This window comes from Zasmidium cellare, assembly GCF_010093935.1.
Source record: "Zasmidium cellare ATCC 36951 unplaced genomic scaffold M409scaffold_64, whole genome shotgun sequence".
Classification (NCBI taxonomy): Eukaryota; Fungi; Ascomycota; class Dothideomycetes; order Mycosphaerellales; family Mycosphaerellaceae; genus Zasmidium; species Zasmidium cellare.
The window spans coordinates 86,151-103,495 of NW_022987008.1; the positions used below are offsets into that span (position 1 = coordinate 86,151).

Consider the following 17,345-nt stretch of genomic DNA (forward strand, 5'->3'; position numbering starts at 1 on the left):
GCGTGCACGGAGGAGGTCCTATCCCCCTTCTGCTTCGGATTCTGATGGCGTTGCGGCATTGTGAGGTGAATGACAGGCCTTGGGAAGCCCTGCTACTTCATTGAAAAGCTCATCGGATGAGACTGCTTTTCGTTTCAAGACTCTGAACATTTCTCGGATCGGAACTCCAGAGAGAATGCCATGCGTACTGGAGGGTCTGGAAAAGTTGACAGGCTGTGCAGCATTGACAATTGACGTCCTGTAGTCATTCGGCCACGCTGTTCTCCTGCATCCGTTCCACATTCCCGGTCGATTGCTGCCCCTCAGTGATGATGAAAGAGATGCAAGTAGAGAAGGAAGTGAGGTCAAGAATTTATGCAGCAAATGACATGGGCACGGACCACTTGTGCAGAGACCCCTACCTCTTACGATTCACGATCTGTACCTTACCATCGCGACCTGAGAACAGCAGATCCTCTAACCTCGCTCGTATGCTCTCTCTTGACTGTCATCTTGACATGAGAGGCAAATCTATCTGTAGCCAAGAACTGTGAGTTCTCGCATAAACGTGTCACAAAAGCGTCCTCAACTACGTCACCGAACAGACCTCATCTCCTTCCTTCCAACAAGACATTGCACATTTCATACATCCCCAAAACCCATTCACATCTCAAGTCAAATAACACTACCAAACCCGGACGTGGCCACAATTCCCAAGCCATGGACCACCACCGCCCGCACCCCACCTCCGTCTTCGAAGGCTACTACAGCAAATTCTCCCTCCCCTCCGGCGCGCACCTCGCCCTGGTAATCTGCAAAATCAGAGGCGCACCCTCCCGTTCCAATATGGTCTCCTTCACATACGTGCCCAGAAACGGTAAAGGAATCTACCAAAAGGAAATCTGGGCCGATAGTTTGCAGATGGTTTCCGAGGACGATTCTCAAGGTCGAGCTAAAGGAAAGGGATTCATCTTGAACGTGCCGAATCTGGGATTTGCGAAGTGGGACGCAGACGGGAGGACGACAGAATACGAGTTGTGGAGTGGGGATTTTACTTTCAAAGCAAAGGCAAGGAACCCAACCCCCTGGTCGACCTCGACAAACACCCCCGAAGCCCTCCTCGTGCACCTCCCCCTCCCGCTACACTGGCATGTGCAAAGCCTCGACTCGGACGTCTCTTTCGAGCTAGATATCCCCAGCATCGACGTTCCTCCCGAAGATCTTTCGGGTCAGGCGAAAGTCCACGACGAGAAGAACTGGGCGCATTCGTTCCCCTCGGCGCATATGTGGCTGCAGGCGAGAGACTACGACAACGGGCGAGGGTTCTGCTGCGCAGGAGGCCAGATTCTGGGGTTGGAAGCTTTTCTACTAGGCTACCGCAGCGAAGATCTCAATCTCGATTTCCGACCTCCCTTCGCGGTGCGGCTGGCGGGTTTGTCTCCCTTCATGACGTACTCGACGGACTGGGAGAACCGGACATTCCATCTGAGCGTGCAGAGTTTCCGCCAGAAGATCGAAGTCAAGGCCTCTGCGCCGAAGGGGACTTTCTTCTCGCTGAGCGCGCCGTTTCCTGAGGGGTTCAGGGTGAATTATCTCGGACAGAGTTTCAATGCTACGATTGAGGTCAAGGTGTTTGAGAGTGGATGGTTCGGTCCCTGGAGACTGGTACGAGAGGATCGATTTGAGGATGCGAGTTTGGAGTTTGGAGGGGGTTATTATCCTCCTGCGGGGAGTGCACAGCGGTTTAATTGAAGATATGGATGTTTCTATCAGGATGTCCCTCGACGAGGTCCTATGCTGGGATCGGAGGTATTGCCGCCATCTTGGTCGGATTTCCTACCCCTGAGAGGGCTCACGACGAAGGAGCTATCTCGCGCCGCGCCGCTGTTGTCGGGACTGATTTGCGGGGCGGTCCTTGCTGCAGAAGGGGGTGTTTTGGGCACCATTGTGGCGCTCATTTGACCTCTTCCCTCTTGGTCGTTTAGCTGGCCGGAGTCGTAGTTGTTCCAGTATAGGAGGTGCTGTCTTCTGCGGGTTTCGTCTGCGAGAGATGTGGTTGAGCCTGCTGGATGGCCCAGGGTAGGCGATTCTCCAGCCTTGAAGGAGTAAGGAGATGTAACCGACGTGGTTGTTGGTCTGCCTTGGGACTGGAATGGACGTCAGCTTCCAGCCAAACAAGGCTGTATGATATTTCGAGACTCACCGTATCCTCCATCTCAGACATATGCTCCAAGAAAACACTCGACCTGCTCGCCGCGCCCGCACCACCCACCCCACCAGCCGCCCTCGAGTCCAACATCTGCGGCGGCCTCAACGTCCCCGCCGGAATCCTCTTCCCCCGACCTCCCTCCGCTCTCAGGCCCGGCGGTGTCGAGCTATGGCCTTCCAGTTCGGAGAAATGGTCAGCGCGCTTGTCCCCAGTCACCATCGGCTGCAACGCATAGTCTCCGTTGGAAGGATAGGAGGAATGGTGATGATCAAAACCTAGAAACACGTACCTCATCAGACCCAGTTCCGTCCGTCGTCGCGGTAGATACTTCTCTGCCTGGTGTGCGTGTGCATGGGGACGTGGGAATACGCACCTCCTCCTCCCTGTGGGGCGTAGATGTCGTTGGCGGTGCTGCCGGAGCGGTGGTGCGTGCTGTGGCCGCCGATGACGCCGTCGTGGTAGCGGGGGTTGGTGGTGGGGAGGGTTGGGGCTTTCTTTTCTGCGGCGTGGCGGGCGTCCACCTTTTTTCTCTGGCGACGGATGAGGAAGAAGGCGAGGAATAGGAGGAGGCCGAGGGCTGCGACGCCGCCGACTACGCCGCCTGCTATGGCGCCGATGTTGGAGCCGCTGCTTTGGCTGGGGTTTGCCGCGCCGGAAGATGAGGGGACGGGTGTTGTTGTTGCGACGGCGCTCGGGTCGACTTTGTACAGTGCCACGACGTACGAGTTCGAATTGAAGTCCTCGGAAGTCTGCATGGAGGATCTCACGTAGCAGTTGCCTGCGTCGGTGCTGTTTCCATTCTCGCCGAAGAAAGTGAAGCCGACGCATTCTCTGGAACTGGAGCAGGCTGAACAGCATTGTGCGTAACCGCCTGCGTCGACTTTGATGGTTTGATTGAAGGGTCCGCCGTTGTCGATGTTGCACTTGACTTGATAGGCGATGCCTGAATCGTCTGTGTAGTTCGATGGAGCACCCGGGCAGTTTGGGGCGGGTGTGGCATTCGGTGTTGAGAGAGTGGTCGTCAGGCCTGTTGATGTAGCGGTGCCGGTAGGTGTGCCGTTTGCGGTGGTGATAGCTGCTGTGCCTGTTCCTGTTCCTGTACGTGTGGTCGCTGTGCCAGTCGCTGTTCGTGTACCAGAGTTATTCGCGGTTGCCGTCCCAGTCCTGCTAGACTGCGCAGTAGACGTCCTCGATTGAGTGGTGCTAGTACCTGACCCTGTACTTGTGATGGGATCTTCGACCGAGCACTGCGCCGTCTGCGTGCAGGGATTTCCCTGGCAGCAACCAGTGAAGCCGTTGGCGCAGGAGTAGTAGGTCAGCCCCGAAGCGCAGGATTGTCTCCCTGCAAGACCTTGGTTCGAGACTGTTGTGAAGGGCGTGCTTCGTTCTGGACTACCGAATACTCTGGAGAGGACGCTGCTTTTGTCTGCTCGTCGTCTTCTCCGAGGAATCTCGCTGGCGTTGATGGGGATGAGACGTGGTGTTCCTGTGGCCGTTGGCTCTGGTGTTGGGTCTGGAGCGATGTCTTCCCGTGACGGCTTGAGCGTCTTGGAGAGGTTTGGGACGATCATATCGTGCGACGAACAGGGGTAAACGAGAAGAGAGGAAAAGAGCGTCTGGTAACAGCGGAAGAGAGAAGTTGAACGGATGCATATTGTTTCTTGCTTGTAGTTACCCGCATTTGGATAGCTATGAAGACAAAGGGAGATGTCGTCTTGCCGCGAACATGACCATGACTTCGATGGTGCTTGGTCCAGACTTACATACTAGAGATGGTCCAGTTCGACCTTGAATGTTATTGCATGAAACATGAAGAATTACGACCTGTCACCTCACACACGATCGTGAGCGATCCCAGGACAGCCCAAGATGTCGATATCAGATCTAATTCTGCCAAGTCCGGGTGTAGTCGCCGGAATGCAACTCGACCAGAAGCGGTCAACTCGGACGAAAACGGCACTCCTTTAGAGGACAGACGGCTCAGGCGCCTGCGACTGAACATGCGGAGGTACTTCCTGTCGCCCATCGAGAGAGGCTACTAAGGGGCCATCAGACTGTCATCACGAGCGGTCACCTGCACTCTCGACGTGGGCATCTGACGATTCCTTCCTCGGGGTCGTCGTCATGTCGGCGAGCAGTGCAGTACATGTATCTCCAGGCAAGCCGATAGACGGACCGGAGTGCATGCGTATTCCTGAACCTTGAGGTGGGAATTGGGTGGTTGTTGTAGAGGCTGATATTCGCTCGTTATCTGATGAAAGGCTTCTTCCCGTCCGGTCTTCGTCAAGCGCGGAATGAGCGGGTTTCTGTTGATCAGCAGACGCAGTGGCATGCAAAGCATAGCGGTGAATGTGCCAATAGAGTGGTGTCTTGGGGGTGATAAGAGAAAGGTGTGGTGTTGGGAGGGGGCACGTGCCCTGATAGATGGGCTGGCGATCATCACGAGAGCGTAAATTGACGCACGTGTGCGGGCGTTGGACGCTTTGATTGGAAGAGAGCGCGAACAGAGCACGCGACAGCAGCAGCGAATGGAGCGCCCACGGGGGACGACGCTGCTCTCTCAGTCTCGCTATGTGCTGCTGCGCTGCGTGCGCTATGCCCGTCGTCGTCGTCGTCCCATCGTCTGCAGCAGAAGCGACCCCAGCCTCAACTTCGGCGACACGCAGAATCCCTCCACCGCCCGCCGTACATGAATACCTCCTCCGCCCGCTGCCCGCCCCCCGCGACGACGTACAGCGAGCACGTCTTCCACGCCCGTCGTCCCCAGCCTGACCCTCTCTACCATTCCACCACCATGCCTCGACCGAATCCTCCGCCCACCCCGGGCTCGTCAAGCGATATTCGCGGCAAGGAAGGGCCCCCGGGCGCTCCTGCCTTCAATCTGCCTCCCACTGCGTTTCAGGAGCCAGATCGGGCAAGCACGAGCTCTGCGACACCTTCTGCCAATGGCTCCGACTCTTCCTACCGTCCTGTCTCCCCAAGCTCGCCCGCCGATGTGTCGAGGAAGAGGGCTGCTACCCAGGCTGGACCTGTCATTACCAAAGACGACTTCAGCCTGCCCCCTCCACCCACCAGGACTCGCAAGATCATTCAGATGAAGCCCAGGGAAAGTGAACAGCAAGAGCCCGTACCCGTACCTGCCTCGCAGCAACAACCGGCGGGGAAGGCGCAACCCGCTCAATCGGGTAGCAAGCGCAAGCAGAACAATGCGGGCACTACGGCAGCTGGAAGGAAGATCGCTCGCAAGACTGCGCACAGCCTGATCGAGAGGAGGAGGAGATCGAAAATGAACGAAGAATTTGGCGTGTTGAAAGACATGATACCGGCCTGCAAGGGCCAAGAGATGCACAAGCTCGCTATTCTGCAGGTGGGGCTAAACACTCCTAGTAGACAACATGGCATGGCGCTAACTGCTGCATAGGCAAGCATTGAGTATCTGCGGTACTTGGAACAATGCGTCTCGGACCTGCAGGCGAACAACAACTCACCCCGCCCACAACCTCCCCCAACTTCAACCAGACCCGCCGAGGACGAGGAGGATGAGGATGAAGACGAGGAGATGGAGGACGACCAAGAAGACGCTGGAACGTCCACACCCAACACTGCTGCACCCGCCAAATCGAACTCTGGCATCTCTCTGCCTTCCCTCTCACAAATAACCACGACCACCACAACATCGCCCTCGATCTTCTCGTCGGGTGCTGGTCGGCATTACTCGATATCCTCAGCAGCCAGCAGCTACTCCCCATACTTCCACTCGAACCAGGCCTCTCCAGCTTTCGGTCCTCAACTCCACCACGTCTCGACCGCACCACCCTTTGGCAGCCAATTCGGTCTTGGCAGTCCCGCCCTCAAACCCGTCGACTCTGCCTCTCAGCTCCGACACATCGCAGAGGGCGCGACCGAGTTGTCGGAAAAGCAACGTCAAGCGGCCAAGAGTGGGCGTAGTGAGCAGGAGCTCGATCAAGAAGCCACCGCGGCATTGTTGATGCTCAACCACGACCGACGAAACTTCCGTGCGGCCCATGAGCCTGACACTAGCCGTGCCAGCACCGGCATGAGCGTGCGGGATCTTTTGACGGGATGAGATAACGTACATGAATGCTAATGCTCGCGCTTGTTTCGAATCTGTGGGATAATCAGCACGACGGGTGCTTTTGTCAATAGAAGGGGATTGGGTGGCGAATGATGTTTTACATGAATGATACCAGGTGCTTGGGCAGGCAAAGGCAACTATGTTGGTTGAGACTTATTGGGAGCGGCGGAGACGAAAAAGCATTTACATTCTTCTGGCATTGGCTTCATCTTGAGCATCTTCTATTATGCAAGCAAGCAAGCATCAGACTGAATCTATCTATGTTGTCTTGATATCTCATCACACACAACTCCATCCAACACATCAAACCCTCCCTGTTCACATCACATCACGACACCCCATTCAACGCATCCTGCGCAACGAAAACCTCCCCGCGATCAAACATATCCACCAACACGACATTCGGCACCCTCCCCCACATCCCCTCACACAACTCGACCTGCGCCCCGATACTCCCATTCCCCTGCGCGGCATTCGTCGTGAAATCCGCCTCGTGGTCCGGGACCAAGATATCTGTGAGAGGGATCTCTTTGTCGAGGACATGGTTGACGAGGTACATGCGGCCGTCCGGGGAGGCGTTGGGGGGCCGGTCGAGACGGCATTGGGAGAAGGTGGGGTCGGTTTGGGAGAAGGGGGTTTCGAAGTAGTAGGTGAATTCATCTAGATTTATATCAATCAGTACTTCATAATGACAGGGGTTTTTTGGGGGTGGATGCACTTACCGAGGATATACGGTACTTTCGACTCATCCGCGCCGTAATCGAGGAATACCACAACCCTCTTCTCCCCCTCGATAATCTGTCCATACGTCGGCCACTCTCCCATCGGCAGCATCTGCGGAGAGGTACTCGGCACGAACGCCAACTCCTTCATCCCCGTATCATTAAACGCAGCGTCGAATTCTGAGATATCCACATTATCCCCATTCGTCAACAACATCGTCACGACCTCGTCGGGGTGCGCGTCCACCCAGGTCTTGACGGTCGTGAGGTATTGTCGTAAAGATCCGCCATTGTAGATCGCGCAGTCGGTGTGGCACATGTAGAGTTCTGAAAAGGGACCGGCATCTTCGGCGCCGTTGATTAAGACTTGCGTCTGGCCTTGGAGGAAGCGGATTCCGGCGTCGAGTTGTTCGGGGACGGTTTTTTGTTGGTTTACGCGTGGGTCCGGAGGGTCGGCAGTGCCGATGAAGGGGGAGTTGTGCGTGCCTATCCAGGAGACGTTGGAGTAGATGCGGTTGCAGAAGTCGGCGCGGCCGTTGCAGAGTTGGGGTTGTTGGCGGGGGCGGAGGAAGGAGGCTGTGGTGAGTGTTGTCGTGGAGAGGGAGAGGAGGAACGTTGATGGGCGCATTTTGGATTGTATTGGCCTTCTCCTGGATGTCGAATTGAAAGGTTAAGGACACAGTGACTTGTACTGTTCACAAAGTTAGGCCAACCCAGTGAGTGGTCCAGCCGCCAACCTGACTTCGAAAGATGGGACGGATGGTCAGGCGTAGCAGCGGCACATGGAGGTCGGCATGCAATATAATAGATTATCCTACCTACTCAATTTGCAAGAGCCTGGCACGCTGGCACATATATTGACGAGGTGTGGTTAAACCTGTACGCCGCGGTCCGGCGGCAGGTCTTTGTCGAGCCTCTGCAGCGTTAACTCGAGGGTCCAGCAGCCAGCCACAGGCGGAGGACCAGCCAAGGGCTGGCAATCTTGCACTTTCTCGGGATCAAGTGATGTTCTTGTTCCTGGAGGGTTGCCGATCAAAAGAGCTACCGCAAAATCATGCGCACATCCGAGGTGCTCATTGGACTTTTGGAGCTGCGAGCTGTCGATCGCGCTGCACTTTGACCCTGCTGATGGCGCTGGGCCGAAACAGGACTTTCTCCGACTCTCGATTCGTGCTGTGGTGAGCTGCAAAGCGGCGTTTCTTGCAACACGCACGGTCAGTCGCGAGAACACTGTAATGAGTTGGCACTCCGCCAGTGTAGTAATGGCTGTGGTTGGTGCAAGCCTCATGATCCGAGACATCGGTCGGCAGCGGGTGCGGAAAGCAATCCGGCTCGTGGACGGCTTGGCAGAAATCGTGTCGGTAACCAGCCATATGCCGAAGTACAAGAGCGATGCTATCTCCAAGATGGTTGCTCCGGTTGCCTCGTAGTGCGTACACCAGAGAAGGACGAATCGCACCTTCGAAGACCTGCTACAGAGTCGCTCGTTGCAAGAGATGGTGGTAGATAACCAGAATATCGCATGGACGATGCTTCACGTGTAGGTTGATCCGCCTCGACTAGCAAATCCGAAACCACCTCTACCGCTGTTGTCAGGTCCACGAGGCTGTCTCAGAGGTTGATCTTCTCGAGGAGATTGAGGCGTCTCGCGCTTAGGCGCAAGTCTCCTGCTCATGTCCTCTGGATCGAAAAGCTGGTTGTCTCCAGTCCGAGGCTGTGCGGCTCTCACCGGAGATCTATCTGCCGGAGTGTCTGGCTGACTTCGTCTGCTGCCATTCATTCTGTTGCCGCGTCCGCGTCGGTTGTTGTCTCGTCCTTGGGAGCTCTCCCTGGAATTGGCTGCAGGAGAGGCGTTCGATGAGCCCATAATTCGCTCTCTCGCCTCAGCATATCGTCTCTGCTTCTCTTCCCGCTCGATCTTTGCTTTACGCTGGCGTTCCTCGAAGTTTGCCTCTTGTGCCTTGCGCCTCTCCTCTTCGCTGTCCTCGTCATCTTCCAGGCTCAGCTTGCCCATGCCATCCACGGCACCTTTCTTTGCGATAGTCGGCGGCTTGCGGCTGAGTAACGTGGGCTTGAACTCCTGCTTCATTGGGGCGACGCCTTGCGCCTCCAACCACAAGTTTCTGCCGGGGTTTTCTGCAGAGTCCCATAACTGCTTCTGCTGCTCAACGTGTTGCGCTCGGCGCTCTGCCTTGGTAAGCTTTGGCGCTGGTTCGGGGGCAGTCGTCTTCTCCTCTGGTTTCTGGGTTCGCCCTGTCAGTCTTGAAGATGTCGAATCACGTTACTGCAGCCCATACATCGGCGACATTGACCCAATCGTCGTCCCAGGCATCGGGGACACTTCCTTTGCCGCTCATTTTGGTGGAATATGACCGCGATGGTAGCGTTGGCGCTGATTATCGCGGTATGACAGCGGTTGTTAGTGCACGCGCCTTGTGTGGGAGTAAGAAGCGGGTGACATGGCACATTGTGAAGTCCAGAAGGTCGTGCAAGCCCACTCGAAATGTGCTGAGGGAAACCCACAGCCCACTTGGCCGATGCGGGCGCGGCCCGTGCGAACCTCCCGCTTTCCATTCACTCACAAACTCCTAACTCCAACATCATATGCTCGCCTGCCAACCAAGGGCATTCAACTCGTTGCTGCAGATTCGCTCCCCGGAATTAAAAACACAGGTCATTAATGTCACGGGACTCGACTACCGCTTCCAATGTGATGGCATATACGAGAGATGCTCCTTGATGGCGCGAGGGACGGCCACACTACATCCCAAGTGCGGGCGAAGAAAGAACAACAAACCACTTGCGAGCTCGGGCATAGCTGCAGATACATATTGGTAAGCTTTGCATACTGCATTTGCAGCGGAGCCGCGGCTGCCATTTCGACCGATGGCATAGTGTCATGCCCGTACATGAACTGTACCTACCAACACAATCTCCATCTCTACGGCTTTGACTTCGTCTTCGACGGACTTCCCTCCAACCGGAACGTCAACTCAATCCCCAAGTGCTACATCGACCCTCAAACCCGTCCAAACCCCAACTATCTACGTTTTCTCGCCCCCCTTCGTGCCAGAACCTGATGGAAACTCTTGGCTGCAAGCACGACTCCTGACAGTGGCGCTCACTCGTTCCAGATCACCGCTGAGGGAGACGGTTATTCTGGAGAATAAATTCACTATGTTGTTCTTGGAATCTCTGCGCTGATGCTGATGTTGTCAGCGCAAAAAGCGTGCCTACCCGGCGGGTGTCGGAAAAACGGGTGCACGCAGATTACGGACGATCATAACAACCAGCAAGTCGCACGCACACTCTGCATACACGGCAGAGCGATAAACACAGCAGTGTCCTTCACCTTGTGTCTCTCACTCCCGGAGCTGAGGTGTCCGACCAAGAGCGTTGCGTGCAATACTCGTATTCGTAGTGTTGCCGCATTAGGAACATTTCACTTCGGTGTTGTTGGAGTTTCCGCTAGTTCTATGGCTGATGGAGCATCGCGGGCTGCAACAATAGTCCGGCTTTGGCGTAAAGTGAGAGCAGCGACTACCCAGCTTTTGTCGAATGTCTTGCAATCCGAGATATGAAATGGCTCTTCCTCACACAGTCCTGGGGTTTCCGCAGAAGCTCAAGACCAGATACTCTGAAATCCGTTTGGCCAATTACACAACGTCTCTGGCTTAGCGACATACCTCAGTCAGGTCGGCTGCCCTTGGACATTCCTCATAACACTCTGACACTCGAGGGCATCATGGTTCTTCCTTAACAACTTAAGCAACGCAAATCAAGACGCTACGCATTCCTTGTTGCAGTCGTAATCGTGTTTACTACTAGGCGCAACACCAGCTGGTCCACCTCGTCGTTCCTCGACGTTGTAGGCTGATTTGGCTTCAGACAGTCTACTCTTCGCATCCTGATGGAGACCACGTCTTGCGCATCCGACGAAGATGACCAGCGAAACTGAGTTGAAGTCGAACCACCCCGAGGACCATGGGAACCACAGTCTACCTACATCCGCATGGTGACATCGCTCCAATGTCATCGCCTTACTTGGCAGACAAGGCTGCGCGTCTCACTGATCCACGTGCTAGATATGTCAAAGTATGACCCAGTGCGACTGCAATGCAGATACAACTTTCATCTGTACGGAAAGAGTGAACTCCACCTCGCTGCGTCCGCGAGCGATGCCACGTCGACAGTGTTCGAGAAATCCATCCACGCGCAGTTGTATGAGAGGAACTTCCAATAAGGGCTTTCTACGACCCGATCGTTGTTACATCGCGCAAGTACATTGTCCACGGAGGGCTTCCGAGTTTCAACTTGGAGAATACGTTCCAGTTCGAGGGTATATAAACCGAGCGTACGATGAGTTGAATGTCTGGTCACACGCAAAGACAATTTCCAAGTCTCATCAAAAAATCAAGCCAGTGCCATGAAGACCTTCGCAACCTCAATGATCTTGGCCATGGCCTCCCTCAGTACGGCTGCGAACGTTACGCACAAGAACTTTGTGTGGATGGCGGACGTAACGAGCCCCAAAGTCGACGATGTCTCTCAGATCTGCTTCTCTTTCAACACATACGGCGGGCTTCCTGGATTCTTCTATCTCCTGAGTGGAGTATGGGCCCCAACCGATGGCTCGGCCCCCAATGGATACCGTGGAACCAGCGGCACAATCTGTGTTCCCACGACGGCGCCAGGCGGGGCAGGTGGTGCGATGTACATCTCCGCAGGGGTAAGAGAACTCGGTATATGTAATATTGCCTCGCATACACTAACGAAATGGCCTAAACACAGGACACTGGCCCTGGAAACACGAAACTGGAATGCTATTTCCCGAGCGCGGGCACGGCAAACTGCGACATCTCACTCGTCGATGGATATTCCAATTCTGTAGGATGTGTGCCTAGCAACGACTATCAACTGATTGGCGAATACGAAGACCTCTATGGCAATGGCATCAATTGTCCAGATCAGCAGGGAGTGAACTGTGCGAACCTTCACTGCTGTGCTCGACAAATATAGCGTCAGCTAACGTTGAACACAGGCATCAACCAGGAAGGTCCCTACGCCACCAGTCAGGATCAAATCGATGCTTTCTTCCAGCAAGGCACCTATAACGACAACAACTACTGCATTTTCCCCGACTGCGGCCAAGACTACTACTTTGCTACTGGCGCCGGTCTCATTTGCTCGGTTGGGGTGTAGAACCAGGTGCGTGGATAGAAATGGGGGAAAGGAATAGGGGTACACGATTATCACTCTTTCATGACATTTAGCTGAAGCGAGTTCAACATCGACAGCAATAGACGGGATTGCGATCCGTTTTGAGAAAACGATCATTTTGAGGAGTAGAAAATATCTATAACTACATAAAAGAGAGCAGTTGGGAAGAGCTTCGAGGTCATCCCGTCTCGAGTACTTACACATCTCTTTCCGGCCAACCCAGGCCTGAACGGGATGAACGGGATCGCTGTTAGCCATTACTCGCCAAACAAGACTGCTAAAAGAACTGCATCCTCCTAGCACGATTGGCTTCGACTGCTATATCAGCAGCATCCGGTCTGACGGCATGAAGAAATACGAGAAGCTAGCGAAGCGTTCATCCTCCTAGATATTGGAATATGCAGCCTCCGCATCTTGAAGACGTGCCTTTATTGTTCAGATGCTGTTGGGGCTGTTGTCAACCCTTCGACTCCGGGGCTCAAATGAGGAGTTCGTCAACACATGACCCAGCTACAACGTTGCGATCCAGACAACTCTCCTTCCCCGGAAACAACATGTCCGAAACTCTTCATCCTCTCTCCTTTGTATCGTTCTCCACACTGATGCGCGACCTTAACGGAGCAACATGACATCAGTACCTGATCTAGCGAACCTTCACTAGATCATCCTACGCCTTTCCCTTCCTGGACGTGAGGCTCTTCTACATGTGGCAAGGAGCTCGAAGCTCATCGAGAGCTTACAGCACTCCAAGCTTCTCGCCATGGAACATTTTCTCGATCTCGGACCTGGGCCCTGCATTTCTGCAATGTCATCGACCGCAGGCCGCAGAGAGGGACGTTGTGCGCTCGTCCAAGAGCGTTCAACGTGGTCTTCTTGACGACCGGCAATGGATCCGAGACGATGGCTTCTTGCTCTTCTGCGCTGAGATCTCGAGCCCTTCCAAATAGCCATGAGACGAGCAAACTCACACCACCAAACCAAGCGACATTACGGTAGGCAACTTTGGACGTCATTCTTCAGACTCCGGTAGACCGAATGGATTCATACTTCAATCCTGCAGTCCCTCTCCTCACTCACATTGCTTTCCGTGTGTTTGTTCCTTTTTTACTGGACATACAGCAATCATGAAGAGCTTCACGACAGCGGCCGCAGTTGCGGCCTTTGCAGGTCTGGCTTCGGCCAAGCACTGCCAGGAATTGACAGTGCCGGTCACCATCTCTGCCAGGAACGGCAAATACGACCAGGCGAAGTTGACGCCTCAGACCAACATCGATGTTACCAACTTCATCCTGCTCCAGTCTCGCCAGGGCACCAACTACTCTCAAACAGCTTTGGAGGGTGTAGGTTTTTGCTAGCTCCAGGTGAAAAAGCATGTCACTGACGGGCATTCTGCTCAGTACCAAACCGTGTCCGGCACATACAACATCGCTGCGACCTACTGTGCTCCTGACAGTGGATCTGCTAGCACCGTTCAAGGTCAGTGAAGAAGAGCGTCGTCTGGCGAGAGTTCAAGGCACATGAGTTCTTTGTGTTCGGTTCTCGGGCAGGGGAGACCGAGCAAACCGCGGAGACACTCTTTGAATGCTATCGAGCCAGGCAAGGAGGAACACCATAGGGACTTCAGGCTAACCCATGAACAGTCTTGACACACGGCATTGGCTTTGATCGTAGCTACTGGGACAGTCCCTACGCAAATGGAAACTACTCCTATGTCAACCAAGCCACCTCTCGAGGCTACGCAACCTTTGCTTTCGACCGCCTCGGTATCGGCCACTCGTCTCACGGCGAGCCAGTCAATGAGATCCAGGTTCTCTTGGAAGTTGCTGCTTTGAAGTCGTTGACCGACAAGATCAGAGAAGGTTCTATTCAGGGCGTGCCAAAGTATGGCAAGGTCCTTCATATTGGACACTCTTTTGGCTCCGCGCAAACATACGCTCTGACTGCTATGTAAGTTTTGCACATGCAGAAGAGCTTCAACGACCCTCGCGTGTTTGCTAAACTCACGTGTTCGCGCACATGTACCCTACCATCTCCGACGGCATCGGTCTCACTGGTTTCTCCCAGAATGGAACTTTCCTCCCTTACTTCCTCCTGGGCGGCAACTTTGTGCAGGCGAACAAGAACCCGGCTCTGGCGACCTATGTTAACGGATACCTGGCTCCTGCAGATGCCAGTGCTGTGCAGACCAACTTCTTTGCTCCTGGTGATGTAAGTGCTGTTTGATACCGAGCACCTCCAATTATGCCAGAAGCTAACAGTGCTATAGTTTGACCCCAACATCCTCACATTCGCGACCCAGACCGGCCAGCCAGTGACCATTGGTGAGCTGCTCACCATTGGAGGATCCACCGGCTCCAAGAACCTGTTCAAGGGTCCAGTCTTGATCATAACGGGCGAATACGACGTCCCATACTGCGGTGGAAACTGCCTTGCGGCCCCAACCGGCTACAACAGCATCCCCGAGACCTCCAAGCAATACCTGCCCAACGCCTCGCCCTTCCAGGTCGACATCGTCAAGGGCGCGGGCCACGGCTTGAACTACCAGTACACTCACACAACCACCTACAACGATATCCTCAGCTTCTTCGAGCAGAACGGTCTCGCTGCTAGCGGTTCTGGCAAGAGCAGCCAAGCACAGCCACCTGCTGGCAAGCCTCCAGGAGGCATGGGCGGCAACTGGGGCACCAGCGCCGCTGGTGCTGGTGGCAATGCTGTGACCCAGATTGACGATGGTATGCTGCTCTCCAGCGAAAATCAAAAGCGCAGACTAACTCGTCACACAGGACAGCCGCAGGTGCCAACTGGCAAGCCAGTCCAGCAGATCAGTGATGGTACGTCCGCTTCGTGTGTCTGCACGTCGCAGAGCTAATGAAAACAGGTCAGATCCAGAACCCCACTGGCAAGCCAATCCAGCAGATCAGTGATGGGTACGTCGTCGGCATTGCAAGATTGACCGTCGACCGCAGCGACTAACGTGTGTGCAGTCAAGTCCAGAACCCTACGGGCAAGCCAATCCAACAAATTAGCGATGGGTACGCTACCAATTGAGACGACTTACAATAGTGACTAATGGTGTCTTGTAGCCAAGTCCAGAACCCGACGGGCAAGCCAATCCAACAGATTAGCGACGGGTAGGTTACAAGCATCAGAGAGTTGATAGTACTGTGACTAACAGTCGTCTAGTCAGATCCAAAATCCAACTGGCTCGCCAGTCCAACAGATTAGCGATGGGTAAGTTGCTCGCAGTGGTCCATCAATGGCAGTCACTAATAATCTCAGACAAGTGCAAGCCCCAACAGGCAAGCCAATCCAGCAGATTAGCGATGGGTATGTTACAAGCAATGGTTGACAGTAGTGACTAACAATCCCGAAGCCAAGTCCAAAATCCAACAGGGTCGCCACTTCAGCAGATCAGTGATGGGTTTGTCACTGGCAGTGGGTTATCAATGGTAGTTACTAATGATCTTATTAGACAAGTTCAAGCCCCAACAGGCAAGCCGATCCAGCAGATTAGCGATGGGTATGTCTCTGGAAAAGGGTCGTTGGCAGTAGTCATTAACGGTCTTGTCAGACAAGTTCAAGCCCCGACAGGCAGCCCAGTTCAGCAGATTAGCGATGGGTATGTCACAGGCTCTAGATGGCCCACAATGGAGACTGACGATCTTCTGTAGACAGGTTCAGAATCCCACTGGCAAGCCGATCCAGCAGATCAGTGACGGTACGTGATGTGCCTATGCTGGAGGACTGGAAGATCGCGGCTGATGTCGAATTTAGGACAGGTTCAACAGCCCACTGGATCCCCCGTTCAGCAGATCAGTGATGGGTATGTGCTCAGTTGCAGGTTGTTGGCAGTAGTCCCTAATGTTCCAATCTAGGCAAGTTCAGCAGCCAACTGGCAAGCCAGTTCAGCAGATTAGCGATGGGTATGTCACAGGCACTAGATGGCTCACAATGGAGACTAAACATCTTTTGTAGACAGGTTCAACAGCCCACTGGATCTCCCGTTCAGCAGATCAGTGATGGGTATGTGCTCAGTTGAAGGTCGTTGGCAGTAGTCCCTAATGCTCCAATCTAGGCAAGTTCAGCAGCCTACCGGAAAGCCTGTCCAGCAGATCAGTGATGGGTATGTATCTGGAAGCGGGTCGTTAGCGGTAGTCACTAATGTCGTGGCAGACAAGTGCAGCAGCCAACCGGCAAGCCAATCCAGCAGATTTCTGACGGGCAGGTGCAACAGCCAACGGGCTCTCCAGTACAGCAGATCAGTGATGGTAAGTTCCCTTGCTTCTTCCTTGGTTTTAGTAGCAAAGACTGATATCGGGGGAAAACAGGGCAGGTACAACAGCCGACTGGCTCTCCAGTCCAACAGATTAGCGATGGTAAGTCACTTGAATCCATTGTGGGTAGCAGCACAGACTGATAGCCACATGGGCCAAGTTCAACAGCCAACCGGCAAGCCCATCCAGCAGATTAGTGACGGGCAAATTCAGCAACCAACCGGCTCTCCGGTCCAGCAGATCAGCGACGGTACATAAGTCCACTTCACTTTCGATTGTAGGAGAGACTAACGTTGGAAACAAGGTCAAGTGCAGCAACCAACAGGCAAGCCAGTCCAGCAAATCTGTCAGTTCCCTCCTCCCAACACATCACACGGTACGTAGCTAACTCCCCTCGAGCCGATGGTCAGGTACAGCAGCAGACCGGCTCGCCCGTCAACCAGGCGAATGATGGTCAAGTACAGGCCACCAAGACGGCCTAAATATGAACGAAGGACGACTAAGGCAATGAGAAGATTGCCTGACGACATGGATCACGAACATCATAACGAAAGATTGTACATATTGCATTTGCATGACGACAGATTGGAAGGAAGTGCGATACAGAGCACGATGATGAGTTGGAATAATCTAATGTGCATTGTTTGACGATCTATCGAATCTCGTGCTTATCTCCAATTCTTTGCGACTGTTTTAACATCTTCGAGCTGCGGTGAGGGGTGTAATTGCTGGGACTCGCAAGGAGTTGGTAATTCCTTGGGTTCTACACGGACCTCGAGGGAGCGTGACCACACCATATCGGAAGAAATACGAGTTAATAACGAGATGAGGTTCGTGACGGGAGG

General features: G+C 54.2%; 7 protein-coding genes across 7 annotated transcripts; 4 read left to right on the forward strand and 3 right to left on the reverse strand.

The window, feature by feature from the left end:
* Positions 1 to 699: 699 nt before the first annotated feature.
* Positions 700 to 1,731, forward strand: M409DRAFT_30415 (uncharacterized protein; the record flags this gene model as incomplete). Its single annotated transcript, XM_033809913.1, has 1 exon — positions 700 to 1,731. The coding sequence occupies one exon, from the start codon at positions 700 to 702 to the stop codon at positions 1,729 to 1,731; it is 1,032 nt and encodes a 343-aa protein (XP_033660022.1).
* A 17-nt stretch (positions 1,732 to 1,748) lies between these two features.
* On the reverse strand, positions 1,749 to 3,759 carry M409DRAFT_61086 (uncharacterized protein; the record flags this gene model as incomplete). Its single annotated transcript, XM_033814654.1, has 3 exons — positions 1,749 to 2,126; positions 2,183 to 2,463; positions 2,562 to 3,759. 3 exons carry the CDS (start codon positions 3,757 to 3,759, stop codon positions 1,749 to 1,751), a joined length of 1,857 nt encoding a protein of 618 aa, XP_033660023.1.
* A 1,223-nt stretch (positions 3,760 to 4,982) lies between these two features.
* Positions 4,983 to 6,275, forward strand: M409DRAFT_71257 (uncharacterized protein; the record flags this gene model as incomplete). Its single annotated transcript, XM_033819091.1, has 2 exons — positions 4,983 to 5,555; positions 5,610 to 6,275. 2 exons carry the CDS (start codon positions 4,983 to 4,985, stop codon positions 6,273 to 6,275), a joined length of 1,239 nt encoding a protein of 412 aa, XP_033660024.1.
* A 337-nt stretch (positions 6,276 to 6,612) lies between these two features.
* M409DRAFT_71258 (uncharacterized protein) lies at positions 6,613 to 7,634 on the reverse strand (the record flags this gene model as incomplete). The annotated part of the gene is made up of 2 exons (XM_033819092.1): positions 6,613 to 6,944; positions 7,007 to 7,634. 2 exons carry the CDS (start codon positions 7,632 to 7,634, stop codon positions 6,613 to 6,615), a joined length of 960 nt encoding a protein of 319 aa, XP_033660025.1.
* A 906-nt stretch (positions 7,635 to 8,540) lies between these two features.
* M409DRAFT_61089 (uncharacterized protein) lies at positions 8,541 to 9,363 on the reverse strand (the record flags this gene model as incomplete). The annotated part of the gene is made up of 2 exons (XM_033814655.1): positions 8,541 to 9,248; positions 9,304 to 9,363. The coding sequence occupies 2 exons, from the start codon at positions 9,361 to 9,363 to the stop codon at positions 8,541 to 8,543; spliced, it is 768 nt and encodes a 255-aa protein (XP_033660026.1).
* A 2,102-nt stretch (positions 9,364 to 11,465) lies between these two features.
* M409DRAFT_61090 (uncharacterized protein) lies at positions 11,466 to 12,208 on the forward strand (the record flags this gene model as incomplete). Its single annotated transcript, XM_033814656.1, has 3 exons — positions 11,466 to 11,735; positions 11,798 to 11,990; positions 12,048 to 12,208. The coding sequence occupies 3 exons, from the start codon at positions 11,466 to 11,468 to the stop codon at positions 12,206 to 12,208; spliced, it is 624 nt and encodes a 207-aa protein (XP_033660027.1).
* A 1,142-nt stretch (positions 12,209 to 13,350) lies between these two features.
* On the forward strand, positions 13,351 to 15,095 carry M409DRAFT_71260 (uncharacterized protein; the record flags this gene model as incomplete). Its single annotated transcript, XM_033819093.1, has 6 exons — positions 13,351 to 13,566; positions 13,624 to 13,702; positions 13,867 to 14,117; positions 14,291 to 14,434; positions 14,493 to 14,958; positions 15,010 to 15,095. 6 exons carry the CDS (start codon positions 13,351 to 13,353, stop codon positions 15,093 to 15,095), a joined length of 1,242 nt encoding a protein of 413 aa, XP_033660028.1.
* Positions 15,096 to 17,345: the final 2,250 nt, after the last annotated feature.